At 43.8% G+C, this 16,764-nt stretch overlaps 1 protein-coding gene across 1 annotated transcript in view; it reads right to left on the bottom strand.

The window, feature by feature from the left end:
- Nucleotides 1–16,764, bottom strand: part of LOC147701819 (uncharacterized) — a 786,161-nt gene that overhangs the window by 373,580 nt on the left and 395,817 nt on the right. Inside the window, exon 3 of the mRNA XM_086930459.1 lies at nt 1,143–1,169. Within this exon, the coding sequence (XP_086786585.1) occupies nt 1,143–1,169 (27 nt within the window). The remainder of the gene's footprint in view (nt 1–1,142; nt 1,170–16,764) is intronic.

The raw sequence follows: 16,764 nt of genomic DNA on the forward strand, positions 1-16,764 counted from the left end.
TCTCTCACACCTTTAACCACTTAGGTGGTCCTACAGAAACATACACAGCAGAGAACAGAATTCTCTAGAGACACCGGTTTGGCTGCACACACAGCCTGAAAATTGTGCTCTTTTCACATCTGGGACTAACTGCTTTGTTTCAAGGGACAATGGTGTCCAGACCCTCACATCTACATAGACACAGAAGTGTGGCTCAATGGTTAGAGCAGCAGACCCTGATGCAGAGGTCTAGCCCGGGACCAGGGTTCAAGTCCCTGCCTCGGCGGGTCTTGGACTCAAAATTCCACGACCTGATAATTCTCGCCTCGGTGCCTATTCCAATCAGAGTCCCACTCTGCAACTCTGGGCAATGGCTTGCTTAATCTCCACAACGGCCCCCACAAAGCTAAGGATGCCTGGCCTCCACCTTGGGGGTGCCCAGGAGTGGACGCTTCACAGGGAAAAGCCAGGACGGGTTCCACAGCGGTATTCGTACAAGCGCCTTGAGACCCTTGCAGGCGAGTAGTGCGCTATACAAGTATCAATTTACACACAACTAGAGTGATTTACAAAACTGACAGCACCCAGCACGAACAGGTCCACTTGCCAAAGCCAGGAGAAATCTTGCCCTGATCCAAGGCCATTTCCGCCATGAGAGCGGCGGTAACCGTTTCGAGTTACCTCACAGGTTGCATGGATCTAAATACCCTGGCACCTTGAGTAAGGACTCCAAAGAAAAAATCATCCAACAGTCCTACAAAATACCCCTCACATTTCTAATAATAGAATCAGACGACTGCCTGCAAAGTTTGGTTGTGTGGTCTTTAATGCTCATTATCAAACAGCATAACACGTACATTTGGTGACACATTGCAATGCCCTAGCTTTAGCTGGGATTTGCACTGGTTTATCAATCGAAAAGGCCCTGTTACTAAACCGGCAACTATTTATAGTTAGAAGTTTCCAAACAAGGCCTTGCCTGTTTAATCATTTGAGGAATTGCATCTCAAAAGTGCTGGCCAGGCAATTCGTTTTTAATCGCAACCCAATTTACCACTTTTTCTGTTCATTTTGAAAGTACTCAGTACCAGGTGGTGTGAAAGGCGAACCGTGAAAAAACGTAATACTCAAAATCAAATCATTAGATCAAAATGGTTACTTGCCTGCCACTGAAAACTCCATGATGATCACTGAAAGACATAAATAAGGGAATTTGTTTAGATATCAACGCAAGTGTCTACAAATGGAATGTGGTGTTCAGTCAAATTTTCAAGATAATGCTTTTTGAGATAACACCAACACACTTTAGCAAACCTTGATTGAGCAAAAAATTTTGCGACAACCAAAACAGAGAAAAGAGATGCCACCTATAGAGAACAATGAGATGTATAAAAAGTATATGTGAACTTCCTCTGCTCTACATGAGCAGCAGTGGAAGTTATAATATGCAAACACAAACAGCTGCAATTTGCAACAAATGAAGTCAGGAGAAAGCTGCGTAGGAAAGAATTTGCAGAGAAAGTGTCACAATATTTGGGTCGCCAGACGTCATCATAGCTATCTTCTAAGATGTACAAATATATTAGAACTCCTTGAACACATGTTTCAGTCCTGTGACTCAAATACTGGTTGGCCCCTTGCAATCCCATTCTATGTACAAGAACTTGCAGTACTGGATCTTCTGTTCTTTAGCTCCTTTCAATGCACCTGTGCAGTAGTAGCCGGTGTCTCGCAGCTTGCATTATCTGTATTCCTGCAAAATGCTTGGGGACCTATGTACATCAAACCACAGCATCTCAGGCACCCTAAATTAGTGCTAAGTTTGCAAATGAAAAAGGTGGGTTCTATCGTATAGCCAATTTCTCGCATATCACAGTTGCCATAGATTGCATACATCTCCCATGTGCCCTACCCGCTGATATGGCACACAATTATTGAAACAGAAAACCCATAAACTCCATCAATTTGCAGGCATAATGTGTTACATTTTACTGCTTCATAAATATGATTCTTACATTTTCAGACACAGTACAATGCGTTCAAACTAATGTTTAAATATAACACCCACTTACTGTTAGATATATATGAAAGACATAAGCACATGAAAACATTGAAACATATGTAATATGTTCTTAAATCCCTGAGAAAATGGGTCCAGGGCTATGTATTCAGACAATGGCAGGTTTCGTTGATGGGAAATAGCTGAAACATGGTGTGATGGGTCAAACAACACACTTTTGTTGATCACCTGCTGACCCAAGGTGGGGGACATGTTGCTTTTCCAATGCTTAATATGACTTGGCCGTCACATTTTTGCTTCCACCCCTGTCAATTCCTGGATGTATGATAGAAATGCAACCCATCATAGAAGGAGGCCCTATCTTTGGTGAGATTGGGTTTTCCATAGAGTTCCCTGGTTCAGGGCTTGACTGACTTTGCGATGATTTACCTGACCATGGTATGATTACTACTCTCCCTATTTCCTTCCTTCCCTTTGCCAGTGAGTATACCTCAGACAAAGCCTGTTTGGTCCTATGAATTTGCCAGAGTCAAGGCATGATTGCCTCCCTCGTCCAACATTTGGCATACGTTTGGCATTGCATGACTGTCTGTTTTGGGTTCAAACACCTGGAAGTGGTAACAAAGCTATAGTCACCCAAGTACCCCCCTCAGTTTAGTCAAATTAAGAAAAAAGAAAATTAAATCTGACTTACTAGTTGAAAACCCTGTGCTGCTACTAGCAACTCTTACCTCTTTCCTAGAAAAAGGAGAAAAGAACATCGACTTCCTATTCTACTCACTAAGCACCTCAGTCTGGAAAGAGACCCTCCAGCTACCGTTTCATAGCAGACATGGTCGGCAATTCCAGGTGGTCACAAACTCTTACTTTTCCTGAGTACAACACCCCATGACCGTCTACATCTTTAACCCCTTAAGTGCTGCTGACGGCCAATGGTCGTCAGCAGCGCTACCTCCCCAGTGCTGCGCACGACCATTGAACGTCCATTCAGCACTAGTTCTAATGGACAGCGCAGCACTGGGGAGAAATGTTTACACGCAGCTAAGGTGTTAAAAATGGTAAAATGGAAAGATAATGATCTAGAAAAAACACAATAACATCCTACACTTTGATCGAATGTTCCACATGCTAAAGGACTCCCAAATGACAGATATATACTGTTGTTGCCTCACTTGGTCAGCTGGGACACCCAATGACCACCCTTCAAGCAATAAAACCACCTTGGATGTTTCAGCATCTGCCACCTTCTCCCACAGTTGCCCTATCCTGTGTGCCCTTACAAATGCTAGATCTCTAGTTAACCACACCATTGCTGTTTATTACCTCATTCTAAACAATGTACTACACTTCCTGGCAACACAGAGACCTGGTTCAACTACTCAGAAGCCTCTCATATAGTTAATGCCCTTCTCTTAAACTATATCCTGATGACAAATAGATTTTAGGAATTTGGAGGCGGCGTGGCTATGGTACATCTCCACGGAATGGCCCTTTCTATGGTTCCCTTGAGTATCTGTTATTCACAGTGATCACAACCCCAACCAGTTTGTGCTGTCAGCTACCACCTTCTCAAAAAACGACTGGCCACATTCTAATCCATTATCCTACCCCTCAAACAACATTTCCTTGCCATCTCTGACAATGCCATTATTATGGAAGATCAGAGTATCTGGGTCGAACACTCCTCAAATACATATAGAAAAATCTACTTTATAATATGGACTCAGGAGGTTTTATTCAAATTGTCAAGGAGCCAACAAACTCCAACAGCAGCCCAGCTACTCGATAAGGATTTGTGTGGATGGGATTTGGCACCATTCTGCTTAATGTAGCAGGTCCTGCTGAGGATACATTCACTCAACACCTGCATTGTTATCGGATTATCTCTATCCAGAAAAGCATCAATAAAAGAGATAAGAACAATAATTTTTCTAATCCCTGATGAAGTCCCTGTTAGAGACAAAACACGTTGGCTAGGCTGCTGTTGGATTTTGTAAAGAATAAGTTTGCTTTGAAATATCATGCATTGGCACCTGCATTATATTGAAATCTATGAGAAGAATCTCAGAGTTCGAATGATTACTACATCAAGTCAAATTTGGAATAAAGCTTACTTGGCTTGCCAAGCAATTTTTGTGCATTGGCTGGACCTGAAAGTGGAAGTTGCATGATTAGAATAAGAATTTGGACTCACATTGTATTGAGTGAATTAAAATTTAGATGTCATTTTTTGGGGGGACTTCCCATGCACTCCCTTTTTACTTATATTTGTTCATTTGAATTTATGGTTTCTGAGCAGTAGACCCATTAAAAGGTTGAGTGTGAGTGTATTCATACTCAGTGTTGGGTCCTCTGCAAAAGAGGAGGAGCGTTGCCCCACTGACAAGGTCAAATAAGCAAAGAAAAAATGATGATAACTCATTGTTATTATAATTGTATTTGTATGTCCTTGCTCAGCTGGGTTGTGGCTGCCCTGCTCACAGAGCAGGGCAGGGGAGAAGTGGTTTGCCCACTTCTAGTGAGAATGATGCTCTGGCCTGCCTTTTATAAAGAGGACCCTTATAAAATGAGTTTTACATGCCCTGGGTTAACTGAAATTGCATATTTCACTCCCCACATTGTGATAAAGTACTTCACAAAATCGACTTTTGTGCTAGAAGGACTTTGGAGTGAGTTTCTGCAATATGTGTGCATATTCAGATTCCTAAAGTCTCCCCTAAGTGTGCCAGGGGTGGGGGGGGGGGGGCCTGTGGATATAGACAGGGACCTTATAAAAGATAGTTTAATTTGCCCTGGTTTCCCATTGCAAATCTCCTGTCACAAAGGTTAACATGGCAAGAAGTTATTAACTAATAATTCCCGCTACATGAATCATAAAAATAGCATTCAAGGACTTCCTCAAATGGTATTGATAAATCCAATAATATTGTAGCGTAGTTCCTATTTTCCCAATAGGCCCTGCGCATTGGAATAACATAAACAGTAGTATCGACGTAGAAGTGCGGATCTTCCAGGCCTCCACTGACTATGCTAAACTTAATTGGGTTTGTTACCAACTAGCTCAGAGGTCACTGGAAACTTTCTTCTCTGAAATAGGAAGTGATCAGCTTCCCTGGCACAGACAAGAAGGGATTCAGTTTTCCAACAACCGTGCAACATGACAACTTTGCTCCTCAGATCAAGAGTCAATCTCTAGGGTCGTGTGAAACAATAGACAGTTATTTTACTCAGTCAGGTTGGTGCAGTTTACTTTCACAATATGTAGAGAATAGAGAGACGGGCGTTGTCAATAAAAGGTAACATTTATTGAACAGTCTATCTTCTCGTACAAGAGAAATGAATTGCCACAATTGCAAGACTTGTTATTATAAAAAGTACGTACAGTAAGATAAGTATTGCGAAATAATACTGTAAAAGCATTGATATGGTTTCTTAGCCATACAATGGTTTAAAAGTAATAAAACATATATACATTCATATATACATTAGGCTAAAATACTCAACTGGTGCTTCTAACTACGCCTACCCCAGTGTACCTGACCTAAGCCTAATACTTGGGAGGGGAGTAAGTAAGTAGCTTTAAGTTAAGTTGGTTTTGCCAAGGTTTGCTTCAAGAATTCTCCTCAAGGGTTTAGTCAACACCACACCATACCTCTGGATTAGAATGATGGAGGTCTGGTATCTCCCTCAGGGCTCGATATCTCAGTCACCCGCAAGGGTAGACCAGAAACGCTGGAGCTGGATTTCTCGGCAGGAGAAAGGCAGCGTCTCTTCTCAGCGCGTCGAGGAGGAGAAGGAGGGGGGACAGTGTCCGCGGGCAGCTTGCATCTGCTGGGCTCTTGCAGGGGGACGGCTGTTCAGCTCCTAAGTTCACCACACCATCGTTCGCTAGTTAGCAGCGATAGCAGTAGCAATAGCAGCTATGATATCTTCAGCATAACAGCAGCTTCAGGCGACGGGCAACAGGGGACTTGCTTAAGGCCACGTTGGTAGTATTTATACCTGAAAGGTGCCTTGTTTGACGTAAGTTTGCTGGACATAAGACGTCAATAAAGATGTTACTAGGAAGTGATCGTCTATCAGTGCTCATTAGAGTTCTGTTACTAATCAAAACACAGCAAGCGGGGATTTCCAGGTTTGCTAAGTTTTTATCTTGTTGAAGAACTCAGAGTGTTAATCTAGGAATCTCAGATAGTGACTTCTGCTCTGTCATTGCACTAATTGGTTGCAAAGGAAGTGGCAGAGAAAGCTATTCTGGAATGTGGCTCTGTTCGTGTGAGGCCAGAGATGAGTTTCTGAATATTGCACTTGAACGGTTATGCCAATATAGGGAATAAATGGATTTATAGCCGAATAGGGGCATAAGGTCACAGTATCGATCAGGATCCTAGATTAGAACGCTACACCCACTCCGCGAATTCATGTCCATCAAATTACTAAAACTAGAGCAATAAGATGCATGTGTAACATTGCCCACCCCAAAATACATAAATGCATTTGAAATAGGCGTATATTGTAATACGTGAAAATTTAGGTACTGTACGTTTTTTGAAGCATAGAAATCATTCAAAAATTATAGCATATGAAATTAATGAACGATTATGCAAAAAGAATTACACATGAAATATCTCTGAAACAGAAGAAGGGCGAGATAAATCATCACATATAAATGCATTGCAATAAATGTGCTAGAGGCTGGTGTAAAGTTATTATGTCTCTAGATGTGTTTAGAAATAGAAGTTTGAAGCTTCTGTTCTCTATGAATAGTTTTTACTTCAAGCAAAGAATTTTAGGTGCCAAAAAAAGGGTGAATATTAAAAAGTGTTCAATTCAAAAGAATTATTGCTTGAACGGGGAAATTAGAGTTCCAACGCTTTTAGCAGTTTTTGTTGATCAAAACTGAAGGCCGAATTCAGAGTTCATGGGAACGCTGTGTGTCGGAAAGCTTCTCCAAAGTTATTATTTCTGTTCGGGTGAGAACATCGTATCAGACAGGCTCTCAAAGAATAGGTCTACAAAATCAGGTGACAGTTCGACCAAATTCGATAGTGCTGTAAATTGGCAAGTGTGAGAATGATTGCTGTCATCATAGTCGGGATCAGCAATGCTCACAGATGGTCGTTCCTGGGTGATGCTGCTTTTGTCACTCGCTCCACTGTTACCACCTAGTCGTAGCACAGGAGTCTCAACGAATGCCGTCATCAGGATTGGTAGCCGCTGGAGACAACACAATGCGTGAGCCGTTATCAAGTCAAGTCAAAGAATTTATATAGCGCGCTACATACCCGGAGGGTCTCAAGGCGCTTGAAGAAGGGTGGGGAGTTATTTGTCGAATATCCAAGTTTTAAGTTGCTTTCTGAATGCTAGATGGTTCTGAGTGAGACGAAGGCGAGTGGGGAGTGAGTTCCAGGTTTTAGCTGCGAGGTAGGAAAAGGATCTACCTCCCATGGTGGTTTTATTGATGCGAGGTATGGTAGCAAGGGCTTGGTTGGAGGATCGTAGCTGACGGGATGGGGTGTAGAAGGAAAGACGTGTGTTGAGGCATTCAGGTCCAATTTCATAAAGTGCTTTGTGTGCGTGGGTTAGGAGTCGGAAAGTAATCCTCTTATTGACGGGGAGCCAGTGGAGGTTTTTCAGGTGACTAGAGATGTGGTCTTTACGCGGGATGTCTAGTATGAGTCTGGCTGATGCGTTCTGGATGCGTTGGAGTTTATTCTGGAGTTTTGCTGTGATACCGGCGTATAAGGTGTTTCCGTAGTCCAGGCGGCTTGTAACCAGTGCATGGGTGACCGTTTTTCTGCTTTCGGTGGGGATCCAGCGAAATGTTTTTTTGAGCATGCGAAGAATGTTGAAGCAAGATGATGAAACAGCGTTGACTTGTCTGTTCATAGAGAGTGCGGAGTCCAGGATGACGCCCAGGTTCCGTGCGTGGTCCGTCGGGATGGGTGCTTTTCCAAGGGCCTCTGGCCACCAAGAGTCGTCCCAGGAGGAGGGGGATGTACCTAAGACAAGGACTTCTGTTTTGTCTGAGTTCAGTTTCAGACGCCTGTGCTTCATCCACTCGGCTACTTCTTTCATTCCTTCATGTAGGTTAGTTTTGGCGGTGTTAGGGTCTTTGGTGAGTGATAGGATCAATTGAGTGTCATCCGCGTAGGAGATGATGTTGAGGTTGTGTTGGCGTGCGATGGCCGCGAGGGGGCTCATGTATACGTTGAAGAGGGTGGGACTGAGTGAGGATCCTTGGGGTACGCCGCAGATGACTTCAGTGGCTTCTGAGTTGAATGGTGGGAGGCGGACTCTCTGGGTTCTTCCGGTGATCCAATTCAATGCTTTTCCTTGTATTCCAATGTTTCTGAGGCGCTGTAGAAGGGTGCTATGACAGACTGTGTCGAAGGCTGCGGAGAGGTCGAGGAGGATGAGGGCGACTGTGTCTCCATTGTCCAAGAGAGTTCGAATGTCGTCTGTTGCTGCGATGAGGGCGGTCTCCGCGCTGTGTTTGGCTCGGAAGCCGGACTGTGAGGGGTTGAGGGATTTGTTTGTTTCGAGGAAGGCAGCGAGCTGGTTGTTGACAGCTTTCTCGATAACTTTGGCTGGGAATGGAAGGAGCGAGATGGGGCGGTAGTTTTTGAGTTCGGTGGGGTCCGCTGTGGGTTTTTTCTGAAGGGCGCTAAGTTCTGCGTGTTTCCAGCTATCCGGAAAGGTGGCGGAGTTGAGGGAGCAGTTGATGACGTCTCGAAGGTGTGGTGCTATGATGGTGTCTGCTTTGTTGAAGATGTGGGTGGTGAGGGCAGGGGTCTGTGGGGGATCCTGAGTGGATGGAGTTCATCAGGCGGATGGTGTCCTCAGTGGAGATTGGGTTCCAGTCATTAAGGATATTCAAGGGGGGTGAGGGTCCTGCAGAAGGTTGGGTGGGTTGGTCTCCGGGACGGTTGTCGAAGCTGTTGTGGATGTCTGCGATTTTGTTGTGGAAGAACGAAGCTATGGAGTCGCAGAGGGCTTGAGAGGGGGTGATGTCGTTGGAGTTAGCTGCGGGGTTGGTAAATTCTTTGACGATATTGAATAATTCCTTGCTGTTGTGGGCGTTGTTGTCTAGTTGGTCTTTGAATGCGGCTTTCTTGGCAGATCGGATTAGTTGGTGGTGTATGCGTGTAGCGTTCTTGAAGGCGTCCCTGGTGCTGGTGTTTGGGTCTTTTTTCCAGGCCTTCTCGAGGAAGCGACAGAGTTTCTTGGATTTCTTAAGATCATCGTTGAACCAGGATGCGTTTTTGCTGCCTAGTTTGATTTGGCGTTTTTTCAGCGGTGCTAGGATGTCAGCGCTGTTGGATAGCCATTGGGTGAGGTTAATGGCTGCTTGGTCGGGGTTTGAGGAGAGGGCAGGGGGGTTTTGGAGAAGCGATGAGGAGATCTGGTCGATGGTGATTTTGTTCCAGTTTCTTCGCATAGTAGGTTGAGGATGGTTGTGAGTTGTGGTCTTTTTGTAGGTAAAGTGAACGCAGCTGTGGTCCGTCCAATGGAGAGTAGTGGTGTGACTGAAGGAGACATGTTTGCTGGAGGTGAAGATAGGGTCGAGTGTGTGCCCAGCGATGTGGGTGGGCATAGTGACAAGTTGTTTGAGTCCGAGGTTGGCGAGATTGTCCAGAAGGGAGGTGGCGTTGCTGTCATTGCTCTTTTCTAGGTGAAAGTTGAGGTCTCCCAGCAGAATGTATTCCTTGGAAGGGAGGGCGTGTGGGGTGATAAAGTCAGTGATAACGTCGCTGAATTGTGCACGGGGTCCTGGAGGTCGGTAGAGGAGTGTGCCTCTAAGTGTGGTCTTGGGGTCGGTGTGGATCTGGAAGTGAAGGTGTTCGGCGCTGGTAAGGTTGACGTCTGAGCTGGTTGAGATGCGGATGGATTTCTTATGGACGATAGCGATGCCTCCTCCTGTTTGGTCGGTGCGGTCCTTACGGATGATCTTGTATCCTTCCGGGATGGCTATGGTGATGTCTGGAGCTGATGAGGCGTTCATCCATGTTTCTGTTAGGAAGGCGACGTCGGGAGAAATGGTGTCTAGTAGGTTCCAGAGGTCGATGGCGTGTCTGTGGACTGATCGGGTGTTGAGCAGGATGCATTTTAGGTTGTTGGAGTCAGATCTCGGTTGTGTGATCGTGGATGAGGGGTATTTCTTGGTGCCGTCGAACTTGCAGGAGTAGCAAGTGAAGGGTCCATGGGTGTGTCCAGGAGCGGCTTGGGCGCAGTTGGAGAGTCGGCCGGGGTTAAGGGCTAGGAGGGTGGTGGCATCGTAAGTAATGCGGGAGGGCTGGGCATTGTGTGGACCAGGGGGTCTGGCGCTGGGCGCGGCCTTGGCGCGGACGGGCGTAGACGGGCTTACCTTTGGCGCACCTTCGGCGCGGCCGTAGCGCGTGGACGCTGCGCGTGGGACCATCTGACTTAAATGGATGGTGGAGGGGGCGGAGCGTGGGAGGGTCAGCTGGGAGGCGGGATCGTAGTGGCGGGCCAGGGGATATCACAACAACAAAATGGAGGGCAGAAATGAAAGTGAAAACAGCGAGGGCACAGCACAATGCACACCAGCAAGCAGTCTAAGGCTCCTAGGTACAGCAGACTAATTCTCCACTTAAAGCGCTATTCACCAAATAGTCAGCCTTAAAATCGGACTGAGCAAAGTATCGACGTCCATTGGTACTGCCGATGGAAGTGAAAGACAGATGTCCAACACGCACTCATCTCCGCATAGCATACATCGAAGTACCGGTAAGATACAAGTCTGCCATATAGGTCTGAATGAAAGGAACCAGGTCATGTTTAGATCTCTCAGCCTGACCAATCCAAGGACTCTAGTTATTCTGTCCCGGTAGCGCATTGCTAGGATTGTCTCTTCCATTCCCATAGGAGCTATGTCTGAGCTTTGGCTTGCCATAACGAAGCAGGAGGGTCAAAAATAAAATCCCTGCTACTAGTCCCAAAAATAGGGGTATGCCGCCAAAAACAGAGTGGACAAAATTTGGAACGATTCCCAGAATTGCTTGAAATGGTGTAAGCAGTCCCGTAAAAATCGTCTTAAATATGCCTGGGATGCCTGTGGCACTAGACATGTTAAGGAGTTGGCTCAACATTTCTACGAAATGCACGGGGCAATTTGTTGATAAAAGGTCATGAACCTCCGTAGCTGTCCTTGCAACTAGAAGATCATACGTCTCTTTTGATGACGTTATGGGCTCAGTTGTCTGTAAAAGCACAGACTTCATTTTGCTTAAAGTATCAATTCGTATAGAATAGAGATTCAGACGAGGCCAGATGGGAGTCTCTATGTCTCCAGGCCCGCTCGGGAACAATGCTTGCATACAGCATTTGACCATGGATGTTACGCTTACGAGATAACTTTTCCCTGGAACAAGGCCACAACATCTGTGATCCGTTCTAAGAATGTAACTCCCATTCGCGAGTTGCATAAAGAAGGGCTCTATCTGAGTTGCAGGTGTGACTAGCTGGTGGCATGAAAGGTTGTTAGAACTACCTTCACAGGCTCCGTGTAAATTAATACCCTGGCACAAAAGTATACCGCTTAGTGAACGTTTACAATTTTCACCACTAAGAAATACATTTTTGTCGCTGTCACTATAGCATGAATGTGTGTATGGTAATTTCCATGTTCATTTAACATATCCTTTACCCAATCGTTCATACTGGCCAGTAGGTATGTATTCAAGGCACTTTTTAAAACGGAAAGTTGTCATCGGAATAGTGATAATTCCGTGTATTATCCATTCAATGACAGGACTCTCTGACATTGTCAATGGTAATCTCTCAAGTTTTTCGATGCTCAGGATTGTATAGTCTGCTCCTTTCTGTGCCAAACTGATTTGTTTATCAGTAAGGTTAAAAATGGAAAATAATGACGTTGTGTTGATTAAACGCCAAGGCACATAGCCTGAACGAAGATTTTGCAGCGTCCAGCCTAATTGTACAATAGAACGTAATTGAGATGGGCCATGCTGTAACATTAGCAAGTCTCTGTCTATTATGTCAAAGGCAGAAGATACAATATTGTCCAACGAATATATTCTGGAGGACAAAGTCATTAACCCATTGTCCACTACAGAAAGTGATTTTTCCAAATTAATACGATCAATTTCTCGTATTTTTTCTGCTGTTTCAATTTGTGTGACTTTCCAAGCCTCGTTGTACGCAGCATAGATACTGGTCGCTATGAAAAGCTTTTGACGCTGTTTGCGCGGTCCAAGAATGAAATCGCGCAAATCAGCACCATCTTTTAGTAAAGACAAGTGTTGCTTAATTTCAGCCAGTGTGGATGATCCTAGCCATTCGAGGCAGAGTTTCCCTACACTGTATGTTGTTACTATCCCTGGATGTTGTCTCTGGGAGTATCTAGGGTCTTGTCTGGTCATTTTTAACCCCTGTGTTTTGTTCAGGAATCTATCTTGACAGTTGTTTGTGTCAGTAGGCCAGATTAACCACTTTTTCCAATCAGGATGTGTTCTGTTAAAATTTAAAATTTTTGTTGCGTCTATCTCAATATCTGTTGTTGCATTATCAGGTAATGGCTTCGGAATAGACGGTTTGTTAAGGTCTTTGATCTTAGCTAGGCAAGACAGGATGTTTGGTGAATTGTGTCATTTAAAAACATCATTTGTTCTGGTATGATGCAGGTTCTGAATAGTGCTTCAAGACCTTGTACCTGCCAATCTTTCGTACCCCAAATGGTTTTTGTTTCAATGTTATTTTTCCAATAATCAAAACCAAATGTCATCATTTTTTCATAAAATGCTTCTGAATATATCAATTTAGAATTTGTCAGCATTGTTTTCATTCCTGTTTTATCTAACAGTTTGTAATAAAACGTTTCTGCATCACTGGTGTTAAACCCTGAGAAGTATTTGAATTTCTCAAAAAAAGCTTTAGAACTGCTTTTAGGTGGTGTAGCACAATGTTCCCATTGATTATACTTAAAAACATTTCTAGGCTGTGCAGATTTATGCAAATAATGATCGCCATAATGTGTGTAGCAGAATAACCGTTCATAACTAGATGAACCTTGTAAATAATCATGTTCTGTGAATCTAGCTGACATTAGTAAATCAGACATCATGTCATTAATACTGTTAAAGTCCCAATCATCAGAGAATGTACTAGGTTTTACAAAGTCACTTAAGGAAACCTTAAGTTGATGAGGATACTTCAGGATCTCGACCGGACCATAGATCTCATAGTCAGTTTTCTCCCATACTACCCCACCAGGTATTGGAATGGCTGTGACATTTACTGTTGACAGTTCTCTTTTCTTCACGTGGGATGATCTGTGTGGTTTGAGGACTAGGTTGATGTTCTGACTTGCTGTGTCCATTGTACTATATTTTCCCTCAATGAATTTTCCCAAACAAAGTACCATGATGAGCCAAAGCAGGAGGAAAAATACACCTAGACCGAACCAGAACTCTAACCAAGGGGAAATAAGGTAGATTTCCTTCAGTTGATGAAAGAGTTCTGTTGCTTTTTCTTTAAAAGTCTTTTTTGTTTCTGGCATCACTTCGGGGTCGTTTTGATCTTCAGAGAAGTTGTTGAAGTTGATGAAATAACCAGAGGCAGTTCTGTCAATTGTTGGGATTGTTCCTTCAATCTGTCTCTCGGTAGCACTTTCTGATGCCACATTATTGTAGACTGGTGTTTCTTGACAAACTGTTTCAATCTGTGTCTCAAGAGGCACGAGTTCCATGGCATTATTGCATAGTCCTTCTCTGTGCACTGCAGGCTGATCAAATGTGATTAGTCTTTCAGTTTGAACCTCTTGGATTGTTGCAAGTTTGGGTATTCTGTTGTTTCTTGGGAGTCCACTGGGCCTACTGTTGATTATAGGCCACATGCTTGTGGTTTTACCAGGTCGATGGACAAGACTCTGTTCTTCTTTTTACCAGCAAGGGGCGGTAGTACTAGTGATCTTGTTCCGGTGACTGCCAAGACAGGTACTGCTTTTCTGTAAGAAGGCCCAAATTCCTTCTTCACCGCGAATTTTTCTCTGACTAGATCCCCAATCTTTGGAATCCAGACAGGCCTTGCTGGGGCTGTTGCTTGTGGTGCCTCATCAGTGGTATCTGGCTGTTGCTTTAACTTTATGTTGCTTAAGGATTTTCTTGTTTCATTCAATTCCTGTAAAACAGCCAAACGATCTTTGATGTCAAAGTCTGTTTTCTTATCTTGTACCACTGATACCTGACTATCTAAGTCCTGAATTGTCATTCTAATTTCGAACAATAGTTCGTATGGGCCGAAAACTTTTAGAGAATTTCTTGGCAAATTGTTAAGACTGGTCTGGACACTTATTAAATGTTTGACCCACCCAGCGCCTGAACCTAATACCTTCGCTGTTATAGATCGCTTTATGTCCCGGTTTTTTCTTTCTACCACACTATTCCCTTCGGGGTGCGACGGACAAGAATACCGCAACCCAATTCCCATGCTGGCCATGGCCTCCTTATAAGCTTGAGAGCTAAAAGCAGGACCCTGGTCAGAATGGAACCTGGTAATTGCGTATGTGCCGATAAAGACTCGCAGATCTTTTATAACCGTTCTAGCGTCAGCCGAGCGCTGGAGGCCACATTTTTTAAGTGTGTTTAGTCTTAACTGATTAATAGGACGCTGAATGGCTTGCGGACATCATTACCCTTTCTATAAATGGTAACTGTGCAACAGGCAGGACCGGTTCATTACTGCGATCCCTGTCACAGTCCGGACAGTTCTTTACATATATCTGATGTTGCACGCTCATCCCCGGCCACCAGTATACTGATTGCAATTCAGTCAGAGATTCCCTCATCTGAATGTGCCTTGGACCTTCACCCATGTGTGCGTCTGCTATTAAAAATATTCTCCTGTTCGTGTTTGGAATTACCCTATCCCCCACTCCAGGGATTCGAGCAAAAGGAACGGAGTTTGCATCAATTACGTATGCATAATTGAGTGGATAGTTCACGGGTAGTGCTGCACAGTCGCCTTTTACGGTCGTTTTTACTGCCAGCATGGTTTCCCCGTCTATGTATTTTTCTGTACGCTTTTTTGTGGCTACGGAAGCCGGTTTAGTTGCTTCCGCTGTGGCTGTAATAGCCAATGAATTCCCTGCAACGTGAACGCCATCACGTTGAAGACTCTGTGCGTGAATCACGTGAGTCTTTTGTAGTACTTTATGTAAAAGAGCTACCTGTTTCCAGAGCAATTTATGCTTTATTGTGGCACCTGTGTCATCTTTGTAATCATTTTCAATCCAACTCTGCAGTTTATTATTGTAAGAGTTGACGCATAAATGAGAATCGCATACGATAAGTGTCGGGAATTCACGTTCTGCATTTTCGAGCGCCATCTTTAAAGATCTGATTTCAGCTCTCTGAGCCGAACAGTTTCTCAATGATTCAGTTTTTGTTACTTTCGGTCTGAATTTACCGCACAGCCAACGACCTTTAACAATCACACAGGCTGCATCGTAGGATTTGCTCTCTACGTTGAAATGCTGTACAAATCTATCTGTATAGATTATACAGGCGTATTGTGGGAGAGGCAGAAGTTCGATTGGCAGAGGATATTCTTCTTCATATTCTAAATCATTCAGTTCTTCGAATTGCGGGGCGAAATAGTATTTCACATCATCCGCTCCTAGAGAATCTACACACTGTATCCATTTCGGATCCAGTGACACTGTAGGCAGGTTTACTGGGCTGAATAGCGCCTCGAAGGCGGATTCCGCTGTGAGGATATTAATCCTTTTGCCGTGTGCTAGTTCTCTTTCATTTGCTCATGCAATTTGCACTGCTTTCACAGTTCTTTCTGTGTGACTGAATGTTTTTTCTACTTGTGTGTACAAGTGAGATTTAATTGAAATTGGTACCTTTTCTCCCTCATTAGAGGTCAGGTACGTGAATCTGCATCTTCCTGGGATGACTCGGATTACAAGACCTCGTGTATTGTCACGTGTATCTAATTTAGTTTTAGCTAACATGTCTGTTTGCAGTGATCTCAAAATTTCTGTGTGTTTTTGAGTCCAATTGATTTGTTTAAAATCAGGTTTAATTAGTTCGTAAAGAGGTTTAACCCTCTCTGCGTAATTTAGGATGTAAGTTCTTCCGAAATTCAGAAAACCTAGTATGGATTGTAAATTCTTCAGCGTTTTTGGAGCTTGGAGTACAGCGCACTTCTCTAAGAAGTTGTCCTCTAGGCTTTTTCCTTCACTTGATAATTCGTACCCTAAGAACAGTACTGTCAGATGGGCAATTCGAGACTTTTTAAAGTTGAATTTGTAACCCTCTGCTGCGAACCCAAGTATAATGGTGTTCACTCTTTTCAAGTGAGTATCCAAGTCGTCGTCTGTGAGATAAATATCATCTACGTAAGATAATGCCTCATCATCATATATTTGTAGTAACTCTGTTACCCTAGCTGAGAATAGTCCTGGGCTGTTCTTGAACCCCTGTATGAGTCGACAGAATTTTTTCTGCGACCCAAATGCTGAGAAAGCGGTCAAATATCTGCTTTCTGGTGCAATGTTTTGACAAAAGAAACCATTAGATATGTCTAATGTCGTTTTATATTTTTTCCTAACTATGTTATTCATTAGGGCTGCACTATGCGAGTTTTGTACTGCAAATGTTTTACAACATGCATTAAGGTGTCTGTAATCCAAAACTAGACGATATGAATTGTCTGGCTTGGAGACAGGAAACAAAGGATTGTTCATTTGAGAGGTGCATGTTTCAATCACCCCC

The sequence above is a fragment of the Lissotriton vulgaris genome, chromosome 7 (assembly GCF_964263255.1).
Source record: "Lissotriton vulgaris chromosome 7, aLisVul1.2, whole genome shotgun sequence".
Taxonomy (NCBI): domain Eukaryota; kingdom Metazoa; phylum Chordata; class Amphibia; order Caudata; family Salamandridae; genus Lissotriton; species Lissotriton vulgaris.